This window comes from Elephantulus edwardii, unplaced genomic scaffold, assembly GCF_000299155.1.
Source record: "Elephantulus edwardii isolate Elephantulus edwardi_28Jun2011 unplaced genomic scaffold, EleEdw1.0 scaffold00034, whole genome shotgun sequence".
Taxonomy (NCBI): Eukaryota; Metazoa; Chordata; class Mammalia; order Macroscelidea; family Macroscelididae; genus Elephantulus; species Elephantulus edwardii.
The window spans coordinates 15828383-15841548 of NW_006399784.1; the positions used below are offsets into that span (position 1 = coordinate 15828383).

The window sequence follows — 13166 nt, forward strand, 5'->3', positions numbered from 1 at the left end:
CAAATAGCTTCTTCTTTTGGCCTTCCAGGAAATAGTCATACTCTTCACCAACACCACAATTCAAAGGTAACAATTTTTTATTCTGCTTTATTGTGTAACTTTCAAATGCATCTGAAGGAATTGGAAACACCAAGGCTTGAGTCAGGAGCACTTTAGTATTCAGACTGACATCCTTATTCTTTAGAACTTTAAAGAGGTTTTTGACAGATGCAGAATGTGTTTTGATTTCTTGACTGCTGCAGCCAGGGACGTTGTTTGTGAATCCAAGTAAAAGAAATCTTCTCTTCATCTATCAAGACATTGCTTTATTGGTCCAGCTGTGAGAATTTTTGTTTTCTTGATGTTGAAGTGTAGTTCATACTGAAAGCTGTGGCCTTTGATCTTCTTTAGTAAATATTTTGTCTTCTTCATTTTTAGCAAGAAAGGATGTATTAACTGTATAACACATAAATTGTTGATGAATCTTACTTAAATTTTGATGTGATATTCTTCCTCATGTAGTCTAGATGCATTATTTGATCAGCATACATATTGAATAGAAATGGAGACAGTATGCAACCCTAAAGCATATCTTCCTTGATTTTAAACTATGCAGTTATTGTTAGGTGCCATGAAGTTGAATATGACTCAAAGAGACACTATGAACCCTCTCCTTGCCTGTTTCATCCTCATTATCTCTGACATACTTAAACCCATTGCTACAGTCTCTGTATCACTCGAGCTTGTTTGGGATCTCCCTCTCTGACTCTCCATATTTCCAAGCATGATATCCGTTTCCAAGGAATAGCCTTTCCTAGTAACATGCAAAGTGTGAGAGTTGAAGCTTTGCCATCCTTGCCTCGAAAGATCAATCTGGCTACACCTTTTCCAATATATATATATATCTGTCCTTTTGGTAGTCAATGGGATGCACGTCACTCTTCTCTAACACCACAACACAAAGGTAACCATTCTTCTTCTGTCATCCTTATTAATTAACCAGCTCTCAGATGAGTAGCAAGCATTTGGAAAGACCCTGGCCTGAATCAATATCAATACTTTCATCTTCAAACTGACATCATTACTCTTAAGTATTTTGTAAAGGTCTGTGACAGTGAACTTGCCAATTGTAATACATCTCCTGATCTTCTGATTGCTAGTATCAAGGTTGTTGACTATTGATGAAAGCAAAATGAAATCATTGACACTTTCAATCCTTTTTCAATCTGCCATGATGTTGCCTTTTGGCTCAGTGATGAAGACCTTTGCTTTTTTGATTTTGAGATATAGTCCATACTGAAGGCTATAGTTTCTGATCTCCTGCAGCAAGCACTTCAGGTCCTCCTCACTCTCAGCAAGCTAGGTTATGTCATCTGCATAATGGAGGTTGTACAGCACTTGTCTCTCTGTCTGCTGTACTGGTGTAACTTGTGGGTTGCCGTGATGTTGGCAGCTATGTCAAAAGTGTTTCAAGTGATAACTGTACAACATCAGCTAAGAAAAAGCAAAAGAAGGAAGAGAGTTTATTATGTTTATATTCATTGTAGTGATAGATAGAGGTAACCTAAGGTTTTTGAACAGATGAATGTCATAATCAAAACTACACTGTAGGAATTTAATATGTCAGCAATATGTGGTAAATGGTTTGAATCATGAAATAATGATGTAGAGGAAAAGAAACCAGCCTAGATGAACAATCTACACAAAAAGTATTCTAGAATATTGATAGAGAAAGTAAAAAAGTGAGACTATGGAAGTGACATTATAAAAATAGCTTTGACAGTAAGCATTGACATTCAACTAGACCAGCGAAGAAGGAAAATGAAAAAGACTGAGACTTTTGGTTGGTTGTATGGAAAGAAGACTAGTAAATCAAGGAGAGAAGATTTTTAAGGGGGGAAAAAAGCAATACTAATTGCTTGCTTAATGATCATTGTTTGTTTTTAAGTCAATACATAAATACTTTGTAAAGAATCACATTAAACATTAGATAAAATGTCCCTGAATAGTAGTATAATTGTTAACACCCTCAACTTGTAATCATCTAAGAGACTGAAAGGTCAAGTACATCCAGAGGCATGGAAAAGGCCTGGTTACCTGCTTTAGACAAAAACAGCCACTGAAAACCCTATGAGCACAATTCTACTTTGACAAATATGAGGTCACCAAGAATAGGGTTTGATTCTATGAAAAAAGAGTTAGCTTTAGTTTATGCTAGTTGCATTTCTCTCACTGACATACTTGCCAAAGTTTGCAGTAATCTTGGTTGCAAAAGAAGAAATTAAGGGTATATAAAAAGAAGCGCTTGCTATAGAAGGTCAAGGACTGCTGTCTTCAATATAGATTGAAGCTCAACAGCAAGAAGACAAAGATTCTTACAACTAGGCCAATTGTCGGGACCATGATAGATGGATAAGACATCAAGACTGTCAACAATTACAGCTTACTCAGCTCTACAATCAACACTCTTAACACCAGCAGTCAGGAAATCAAAAGACCAATTGTGCTGGGGAAACCTGCTGTCAAGGACCTCTCCAGAGTACTGAAAAACAATGATGTCAGTCTAGAGACTAAGGTGCACCTTATCCAGGCCATGGTCTTTACAATTATTTGCTATGCATCAGAAAGTTGGACAATGACTAAGGATGACAAAAGAAGAATTGATGTCTTTGAGTTGTGGTGCTGGAGAAGAGTCTTGAACATACTATGGATTGTCATGTAGTTTCTGTCTTGAAAAGGGTGAAAACAAGTTTCTCCTAGAAGGCTAGGATTTTGAAGCTCCATCTCACATATTTTGGGCACAAGGCCAGGAGGAAACAGTCCTTACAGAAGGACAGCATGCTTAGAAGGGTGAAGGAATGGCACAGGAGAGAAAGACCCCAGATGAGATGAATTGATACAGTAACTGGAGCAATAAGGGTAGGTATGTCAGAATCAGTGAGAGTGGCTCAGGACAGGGCAAGCTTTGGAGCTGCTGTGCATAGGGTGGCTTAAAGTCACAGCAACTCAACGGCATATAACAACAACATCAACAAAAGGAAATGTATTCATAATGATAATGTCCAATTGTAAATTGTCAATAAGAGGTGGTGATTAATGAGCTTTTCCAGTATATGGTGAAGTGCCAGGCAGATTTCTAATCAGATGTATAGGACTTGGGTTTTTCTGGTCCCTTACTCATATATGTAGGTTTTTCTTTGACATAGAACAGCAGGGAAAGCTTAAGGAGCTCCCAGCTTATTTTACTTCTAAGACAGATGAGATGCCATGTCAGCAGTTTCCTCCAAACAAAGAAATAAGTTTTACTGAAAATGTTACTGAGAACTGAAAGCCTATGAACACAGCCAATCCAGGGGAGAGAAATCTATTTCTGATGTGTATTTCCCCCCCCCTGAGAACACTGACACATTGGGGCATGTGAGAAGCAAAGTCTCCTCCTGCCATAGCCACAGACCAGCTCCTCTCTCAGTTGAAAGGCAGCTTTGAGTAACTGAGGCTGTGACACCAGGCTCCATCTTACCACTGGGCCAGCTTGTTCCAGCCAAGGTCTGAGCTCTGTGTTTGCTCTCTCAGCCCTGTCCTGGAAGAGGTTGCATCAGGCAGCCACCCACTCCTCCCTTTGTCAAAACGGTGGCTAATGCTTCACTAGCCTGTGGAGATTAAATTCTGTTTCAGAGGAGAAAGGTTGAACTGGGCCCAAAGAGGAGGAGTTTAAACTTGTGTGCAAAATCTGGGAATCTGAGTAAGCAGAGGGTGGCAGCTCGGATGAGGAAAAGTGAGATGAGAAGGACTGCCTGCCCTTCTGGGTAGAAGATCCCGTGACCAGCTCCAGCCATTGGCAGTTTGTCCATCCTAGGAACTTACATAAAGGGACTTGAACCCAGAGAGGCCCACAGAACCAACACTACAGGGTTCGGCACACGGGCCCTGAGGCACCATGAGTTTATCCTTGCATGCCCGGAGTTTACTTCTCTGTTTCTACACTCTCCTATTTTTCTCGCCAACACATCTCCAAGTAAGTGTGCTGTTCACAATACGTACTTGTTTTAAATAGAAATTAGAAGAAGATACATCATGAACTATTGACATTTCTTTCTTTTACCTTCTGTAGTATACGCCTACCAAAGCCAACTGCTGCATCTTAGATGAAAGATTTGTAAGTAGCTTTTCTGTTCCTTGCTTTGTGCTTGAGGTTCAAAGGGCCAGATAAATTAAAAAATACTCTTTCTACTGTCACTTGACACTTAAAACATTTTTTTAAATCCTAGTCTAGATTTCCTCTGTTTTAAAATGGTAGATTTTAAGTGCAAACGATAAGGTGTGTAAATTACTTTCTTGCTGCATTCTCAGGGTAGTTTTTGTCCAACTACATGTGGCATTGCAGATTACCTGTCGACTTACCATGATGACATAGACAAGGACCTACAGGCATTGGAAGACATCTTAAATGGCGTTGAAAACAAAACAGCAGAAGCCAAAGAACTCATCAAAGCGATCCAAGTCAGCTACGACCCCAGTCAGCCATCAAGACCAAGTGAGAAACTAGACTGTGTACAGAAAAGAATTTGTAAAGTCCTGTTGCTTTTGCTGCTCTTGCTTAAGTATTTTTTTTAATCTCTGATTTCATATTGCAGGTGTTATAGAGGGAGCTACTCAGAAATCCAAGAAAATGTTAGAAGATATAGTGAAATATGAAAACTTGGTTGTAACACACGAATCAAGTATCCGGTAAGCATTTGTTTTCATTTGCTCTCTGAAATGGACTTAATTCTTATTCAACATTACAACCTGTAGGAAAAAGCAATCTTTTGAAGTTCTCCCCCACCCCCAACAATACTCAATTGTCATTAGCTTGACTATCTTGAAGACTGGGATGGGAGATGTTGGTGTAAACTGAGTCATATTGCATTTCACTTATGTCTTAACAGTCACACGGCAAAGTGTGCTAGATGTCTTAAAATACTAGAAGCAAAATGCAATAGCAAATTGCCACCCATTTATCTGTATTTTAAATCCAAATTAATGGGAATTTGTGTGTTGAAACAAATTTCTGTATAAAAATGTCATCAAATCTGTGGTGAGGAATTAGTAAGTAAGCAGAGGCATAGATAGGAAGCCTTTTGGCTCCTAAAGCAAATGATACTGAAAAGGGAGCAGGAAAAAGAAAACAACAAACAAGGCTTAGAAAAGTTTAGCAAACTTTGTCAAACTACATGTTGATCATGATGCAATGAACCTCCCATTATGTAATCGCCTAACTTCGCCTGGAGGTAAAATGTCTCTTGCTTCCCAAGGCCTTTGATAAAGTTTCATACACAGTTTTCAATTTTTCCGAAATTGTTCTCAAAGTAGTGTAAGGACTTAAAAGAAACATTGTGGGGATAAGTGGCCCAGAAAAAGCCATTTCTCTCTCTCTCTCTCTTTAATCAGAGGACTGTTATTATTACCATGATGATTATTCTTACCATAATTTGTTTTATCACTGTCCATTATTGATATTGAATGAGACTGAGATAGAGAAATTTTCTGAGCTTGTTGTTGTTGTTGTTGTTATGTGCCGTCTAATAGCTTGTGACTCATAGCGACCCTATGTACAACAGCCCTAAACCCTGCTCTGGCCTATGCCAATCGCATTGTCTCTGACACTCCCATCCCAATTACCCCAGTCACTGAATCAATCTACCTCCTAGAGGGCCTTCCCCTCCTGGGCTGTCCCTCCACCCTCCCAAGCATGATGCCCTTCTCCAAGGACTGGTCGCTCCTTAGAACATGTCCAAAGTTTGTTAGATGGAGCCTCAGAATCCTTGCCTCCAAGGAGCAGCCCGGTTTAACCTTTTCTAGGATGAATCTGTTTGTTTTCCTAGCAGTCCATGGTACCCTCAATACTCTTCTCCAGCACCACAGCGCAAAGGCATCAATTCTCCTCTATCCTCCTTAGTTATTGTCCAACTCTCTGATGCATAACAAGTGATTGCGAAGACCATGGCCTGTATCAGATGCACCTTAGTCTCCAGAGAGACACCATTGCTCTTCAGTATTTTGGAGAGGTCCCTAACAGCAGACTTTCCCACGGCAATATGCCTTTTAATTTCCTGGCTACTGGTGCCAAGAGTGTTGACTGTGGAGCCAAGCAAACTAAAGCTGTAACAATCTCGATAGTGTGTCTTAATACTGAAAAAAAAAAAAAGAAAAAACAAAACAAACCTACGCAGAGCAGTTTACACACTGTAAATGGTTTTATCACTTCTTTACATAGGTAGATATTTGGTGAGAGACTAGGAAGCAATGTTTTGCTTCTTCCTGTGCTTTTCTTTTAAATTATTTTTTATTGTGATTTGAATGAAAGTTTACAAAGAAATTGGCTTTTCATTCACTCATTCATGTTCACTTCTCCCCCCTTCCCACTCAATTCAATGTGTAATGCATGGCTTGTCATAGACAGTTAATTGCAACACACATATGTCTGATGGTCCATTTATTTCAGATTGACAGGCCTTCATCTATTGCAAGACAATATTCATTATTTATCGATTCTTTTCCTATTTTCCCCATCACCCCATATCATAGCCACCCTGTCTTTATAATAGTGGTCTTACACAGTATTTGTGCTTTTGTGACTGAGTTATTTCCCCAGCGTAATACCTTTTAGCCTCATTCCTGCTTTTTCTCAATGTATCTAGAAACATGAAGGAGAAAGGAAAATGCCTGTTGTTTCCTTTATATAATTGCCCAGATACTTTTCCCATGTAAGTTATAGGTTGAAGTTCATCAATTGAATCTCAGTAGATCTATAAAATGAGAAGGAATAAGACTTTTAATATATATAATTACTGAGTCGTTGTTGCTTCAGGATCGCTGGAAAGTGTTCCTGTTAACTAGGCTCATTCCTTATGCAGAATCATGCATAAACATGTTAGAGGTCAGGAATACCATGCTAAATGGCTTTTCCTTTTTGATGAGACCTTTGCCATTTGTCATTGACTATGGACTTTCCTTGTACCTGAAAATATTCTAAGTAAAATTATACTCCTAATTTAATGAAAATAGTTGTTGTTGTAAAAAACTTGGAATTTGCTTTTTACTTCCATTAAATCACATACTTTTATCATTTTCTCAAAGATAGAACCACTAAAATAATATATCAACAAGTCATTGTTGGAAAAATTAGGAATATTTTTTTACTTTTTTATAAAATTACTCTTCCAAAACTAAGCATTCTTACATTATTCTTCTGCTTATAGATTTTTGCAGGAAATATATACTACAAATAGCCAAAAAATTGCTAACCTCAAACAGAAGGTAACCCAACTTGAAGCAAAATGTCAGGAACCTTGCAAAGACACAGTAAAAATACATGATACAACTGGAAAAGGTAAGTGGAAGGCTGGTTTTGGGGTCATGGTCACCAAAGCCACCAAAGCAAATAGTAATCATTGCATATATTGAAATGTGTAACAGTTTCGAAAGTGGATAGAAAGTAAAGATTTCAACTTCTTGGATTTTTTGTTGACTGGCTAAAACAGTTTGCAAGGACTGATGATATGCTAAGTAACAAAACATTTCTTAAGAAATCCATGGTTTGCAACATGTTGTACAATTTGGTGGATGGGGATGAGGGAAATTTGAAGAAACTGTTTTGGAAATTTTGTAAATAATCTAATATAATAATAAAAATAAAATAAAAACAAAATCCTTTTTCAATACTGGTATTATAATCTCTCCTGTAATTTAGGGAATAGATAAAGTTTCTTCCTTTTCTTCTTCAGATTGTCAAGACATTGCAAACAAAGGAGCCAAAGAGAGCGGTCTTTACTTTATCAAGCCTCTGAAAGCTAAGCAGCAGTTCTTGGTCTATTGTGAAATTGATGAATCTGGAAATGGGTGGACTGTGCTTCAGAGGGTATATATCTTTTTTCTCATCAATTTAGTTAACAACCAGATTTTTTTTCTGCTACATGTAATATATCTTTCTAAACACCTGTGAATGCTTATTTGGTTAGCCCTTCATAATTTCTTGTACCACAGAGACTATTATTGCCCCATTTACAGACGACACTGACATACAGGGATTCAGTGACTTGCCCAAGGCCACATAACTTCCATGTAGGTGAGTCAGGATTTGAATCCTGGCAGTCTGTTCTCAGAGTCTATACTTTGATTCTGTACTGTATTGACAGTGTTGTTGCCGTTTCTTAATCAGAGTACCATGTGGCATAGAAATAGAAGATACTCCTTTTATTAGACAAGAGGTTTCTTATCACAAGAAGATGAAGCCCACCAGAGAATATAGTTGTTCTGCTCTGAGACAAGGCACCTCTGTTGTCTCTTCTAGCCACTAGCACTGATGGTGGATCCTGGATCTCTTACCTTGCATTCACTGGGTACCACTGGTGCACCTGCTTCGGCAGAGGCCTCTCAGGAAAGGCATGCATGGCAGAAGAACTGGCTGATGGACCCTATTTCTATTTAATCTGCAAGATAGAGCAATATCAAGCTTATATCTGAAATCCTCTAAGTATCTGTAAAATTACCATGGGCCAGGCATAATTTTTTTTAAGAATTTATCTTATGTGCTCTTCTGTAATATTGCACAACTGGTTTATGAACCAGATCCTATTAATAATCTCATTTTTAAAAAGTAAACCTCATAACTGACAGATGAAGAAACTGAGGCCACTTGCCCAAGATTAATGTTAGTAGATGATAATATTATACCTTCCATACTTTCAACAAAATGTTTATAGCCATTTCTTTACATGCATTGTTAATCTTCCCTCTCCTTTCTTTTTCTCATGCAATTGTGTAGAGACTTGATGGTAGTGAAAATTTCAATAGAAATTGGATTCAGTTTAAAGAAGGATTTGGACATCTGTCTCCTACTGGGACTACAGAGTTCTGGCTGGGAAATGAGAAGATTCACTTGATAAGTACACAGTCTGTAATTCCATATGCATTACGAGTGGTATTAAAAGACTGGAGTGGCAGAACCAGGTATTGTTATGAAAGGACAACTTTTTCATTGTGAAATAGGATGTAGATTTTTCCATACCATCTAGAATACTCAGTTTCCAACTATTATACCAATGGCAAGACAGTGTGGAAGATATGAAAAGTACATTCCCTGGGATCACTTTGGTTCTTGGGCATTCCCAAAGAGGTTCTATCTAGAATGGTCCTCAGGGACTTGGTATCTCTGAGTTCACTCCAGAACTATTTGGAATAATAGCTAATATTTACCGAGTTTTTAATTTACACTGTTGTTGTTATGTGCCATCGAGTCACTTGAGACTCATAATGACCCAATATACAAGAGCCCTAAATCCTGCTCTATCCCGTGCCGAACTCATTGTCTCCGACACACGTACTCCCACTATCCCAATTAATGAATTGATCCATCTCATTGAGGGTCTTTCTCTCCTGTGCTGTCCTTCCACTCTCCCAAACATGATGTCCCTCTCCAAGGACTGGTCCCTCCTTGCAACATGTCCAAGGGATGCCAGACAAAGCTTCAGAATCCTTGACTCCAAAGAACAGCCCAACTTCACTCCCTCCAGGACATATCTGTTTGCTTTCCTAGCAGTCTATAGTACATTCAACACTCTTCTCCAGCAACACAGCTTGCATCAATTCTCTTTCTATCATCCCTAGTCACTGTTCAGCTCTTCAAACATAGCACACAATTGCAAAGATTATACCCCGGATCAGGCAATAATCTAATTTATATAAAATAATTTTGAGTCAGATACAATTAATAATCACATTTTTAGAGATTAAGTTACAAGTCAAATTGCTGGTAAATGGTAAGGGTGATATTTGAACTCAAAGAATTAGACTCCAGAGCCCACTCATTATTACCACTACCCTAACTAACACACTAATCCAGATTCTTCATATGTCCCAATATTTTAATGTCAACCCATTCAATCAGATCCACGAGGGCCTTAATATTAAGTCAGGTAGCTTGTTTGGTGGACTAGAACCCCCTTCCATTTTACATTCAGAGATACCTAAGAGCTTTGAGTGTTGCATACCTAATTACAATGAAAAAGATCCAATACTCTTGTCATGTCTGTCAAATAATACATTTTAAAAATCTTTCTCCAAACAGAGAAAGATTTAAAAAAAAATACTAACTCGTACCAGAGCCAGAAGACCTATTTTTCTGTGAGAATATCTCCTATTCCCTGAGTTCTGGAAATTAGGAAAGAAGGAGAGACTCTCAGCTCATGCTTTGTAGGCCTGGCAGGGATCATTTCTTTTCTGTAATACTCTTAGAGGTCCTTTTTCTTTTCACTACTACACTGTCTTGGAACAGAGGAATCCCTTTCGGATTTGACCTTTCAGGTGATGAGTGGCTAATGGTGCCACATCTCCTAGAGCTCCTCCCTGCCAGGTAATTTCTTATAAGGTCTTTGGAAACCATATGCCCAATGCTGAACAAGCAAGTAAAAGTAGAAAATGAAAGATTTATCCTCACCACTCAAATATTTTGATTAGATATTTAAATCTTACAGGCAAAAGATATTTAATGAATAAAGCACTCAGTTTTCTGTGAGATATGTTCTGAAGACTAGACCCTTATGGATACTGGCATGCTGTGAATTGGTTCACACTTATTTTCCCTTCCAAGATGTGCAGAAAACTTTACCCAATAAGCATACTTGAGTTTAAAAAACATATTTAGAACCTCCAAACCATTATCCTATGGAGGAAGGCATCTCACTCAGGTCTTTAACAAACCTCAGATATTGATGTCTCTTTCCCCTTCTTTGCAGTACTGCAGACTATGCTACATTCAAAGTGGGGCCTGAAGCTGACAAATACCGCTTGACATATGCATACTTCATTGGTGGAGATGCTGGAGATGCCTTTGATGGCTATGATTTTGGAGAATATCCTACTGACAAGTTTTTCACATCTCACAATGGGATGCAGTTCAGTACCTGGGACAATGACAATGATAAGTATGATGATGGCAACTGTGCTGAACAGGATGGATCTGGCTGGTGGATGAACAAGTGTCATGCTGGCAACCTTAATGGAATTTATTACCAAGGTAAAGTTCTCTTTCTTGAATTTCGGACTTGCTATATAATTTATATTTTCACAAATGGCAGTAAGTAGATGTAAAGAAATAAGAGAGAATTTGTAAAGATATTAGAGACTTTACCATATTTGGAACTAGCAATACCAAAGTTTATCATTAAGATTAATTCCTTTACAAGAAACTAATCTGCTAAAAAATATCCTGTGATTTGTCATTGTACCTAAACATACAACTATTGGCACATTAGGTTATAATAACAGCTTTAGATATTCGGCACATACGTATATTAACTGCACAAAATAACTTTACCACAATGTTTGTAAACACATTAACCTGACTCAGCTTCCCACGAGCTATACATGAAATACAATCAGTGAGCAAGTATTGGGACAAGTATATTAAAGTGTAGGGAGGTTGGTAAGGGTATGGTCCATGAAAGCTGAACAGGAGAAGAATCCATCCAAGGTAGTGAATAAATCAGAATTAGTTATAAAGACTAATTTCACTTAGTATCTAATGTGAAACTCCAATGATGTGGCCCACAGGGAGTTGTGCTGCTAACTTAGAGGGAGCGCCTGCCCCTCTAGTGATTAGAATCCACCAGAGGCCTCTCAGGAAAGAGATAGGCAATCCCTTCCCATGTGATTTACAGCCTCCGAGAATCCACTGCAGAGTCAAATATTAGTGGGTTCCGACTTGACGACAATGGATTTTGTGATCGAACTTGAGGTGCCAGATGCTTTACTGGTACTAAATGATTCATTAAGAATCATATACTATAGATACTTCCCTCAGCTACTGATAAGAAACCCCTAATCACTAGAGATATGTTCCAGTCAGTAGTCAGCTTGGAACTCTGTTGATCCAAAAACAGATCTTGAGGGATTTTTGTAATTGTTTAAGACATTTTTTTTTCCATTTTAGAAGCCCAATTTACCTTTCCATCTACAAACTCCACAATTAGAAAAATTCAGGCAACATGTTTCATATATACCACCCAATATAGCTATCTGATACATTCTAGTATTGAAGTAATTACTAGAATTACAAGATTATGTGAGAGACAGTGTTTAGTAACTGAAAGCAGAGTAACCTAAAGTTAATTTAATAGCAAAGATTTAGAGTAAAATTCTAAACCACGTTTCAAAAGGGCCTCATAAAAAAGCTCACCAAATCCACTGATGATGAGTCAATTAGACTCATTACAACTTCCAAGTCTTCATGAATCTTCATGGGAAGAAACTGTCCATCTTTCTACCAAAGAACCAATTGTGGATCCAAACTGCTGATTTTCTATTAGGCAATGGAACACATAATGCCTCATGCCACCAGAGAGTCTTACTTGACCTATTTCTTTGGTAAAATTTTGGTTTCGGCTAACCTGAGCCCATCTGAACAGGAATCTTGTAACTCCAGCCATTTTGGCTTGCCTTATGGCTTACACATAGGGAGGGCTTCTTTGGAGCACTTACCTTTAATAATGTCAAAGATTAAAGTAGTATAGAATGACCATGAAGCACAACACAAATGTAAAGTGCTGTTTAAACATGAATTTATTTCAATGGTGAAATTTAGGGATATTTTTAGTTGGCAGATAACATTGTGAATCTGAGGTAACTGGTAGTGGATTTCATAATGGGCAGTTCTTCTGAGGTATGGAAGTTCAAGGGCAATAATGTCAACATTTGCAACTCATTTTAGGTGGCAATTATGCAAAATCATCTACACCTCATGGCTTTGATAGTGGCATTATTTGGGCAACCTGGAAATCCCGGTGGTATTCTATGAAGGAAACTACCATGAAGATAATTCCACTCAACAGACTCTCCATAGACGGACAGCAACATTTCCTAGGAGGAGCCAAACAGGTTCGACCTGATGACCACTATGTTGAAATAGAAAACGATTAATTACACTGGTAATTGTTCAGATAGAATAACTGCCATTTCAGTTATAAAGCTTCAGAAACATTGCTGAATTTCCCCCCTTATTCCCTTAACTGTATTTATCACGTTGAACTTTCAAATAATACTATTTAGCCTTAAGTGGAAATTAATACTCACTTTGGGCTGTACTCACCTGTTGTAAAACTAAGATTTATTTTAAAATTGCTTGTTTGAGGAAAGAATATTTTGATTAA

The 13166-nt window shown here is 38.0% G+C and overlaps 1 protein-coding gene across 1 annotated transcript; it reads left to right on the forward strand.

Moving 5' to 3' along the window:
• Positions 1–3916: 3916 nt before the first annotated feature.
• FGG (fibrinogen gamma chain) lies at positions 3917–12936 on the forward strand. The gene is made up of 9 exons (XM_006884495.1): positions 3917–3994; positions 4091–4135; positions 4330–4513; positions 4614–4707; positions 7221–7351; positions 7746–7879; positions 8786–8970; positions 10755–11035; positions 12728–12936. Exons 1-9 carry the CDS (start codon positions 3917–3919, stop codon positions 12934–12936), a joined length of 1341 nt encoding a protein of 446 aa, XP_006884557.1.
• Positions 12937–13166: the final 230 nt, after the last annotated feature.

What these genes read in the sequence shown, in the direction of transcription:
- FGG (XM_006884495.1), top strand. Translation starts at nt 3,917, where the DNA reads ATGAGTTTATCCTTGCATGCCCGGAGTTTACTTCTCTGTTTCTACACT. An exon ending in GGTGGACTGTGCTTCAGAGG is followed by an intron (nt 7,880 to 8,785) that starts GTATATATCTTT and finishes GCAATTGTGTAG; the next exon opens with AGACTTGATGGTAGTGAAAA. An exon ending in GACTGGAGTGGCAGAACCAG is followed by an intron (nt 8,971 to 10,754) that starts GTATTGTTATGA and finishes CCTTCTTTGCAG; the next exon opens with TACTGCAGACTATGCTACAT.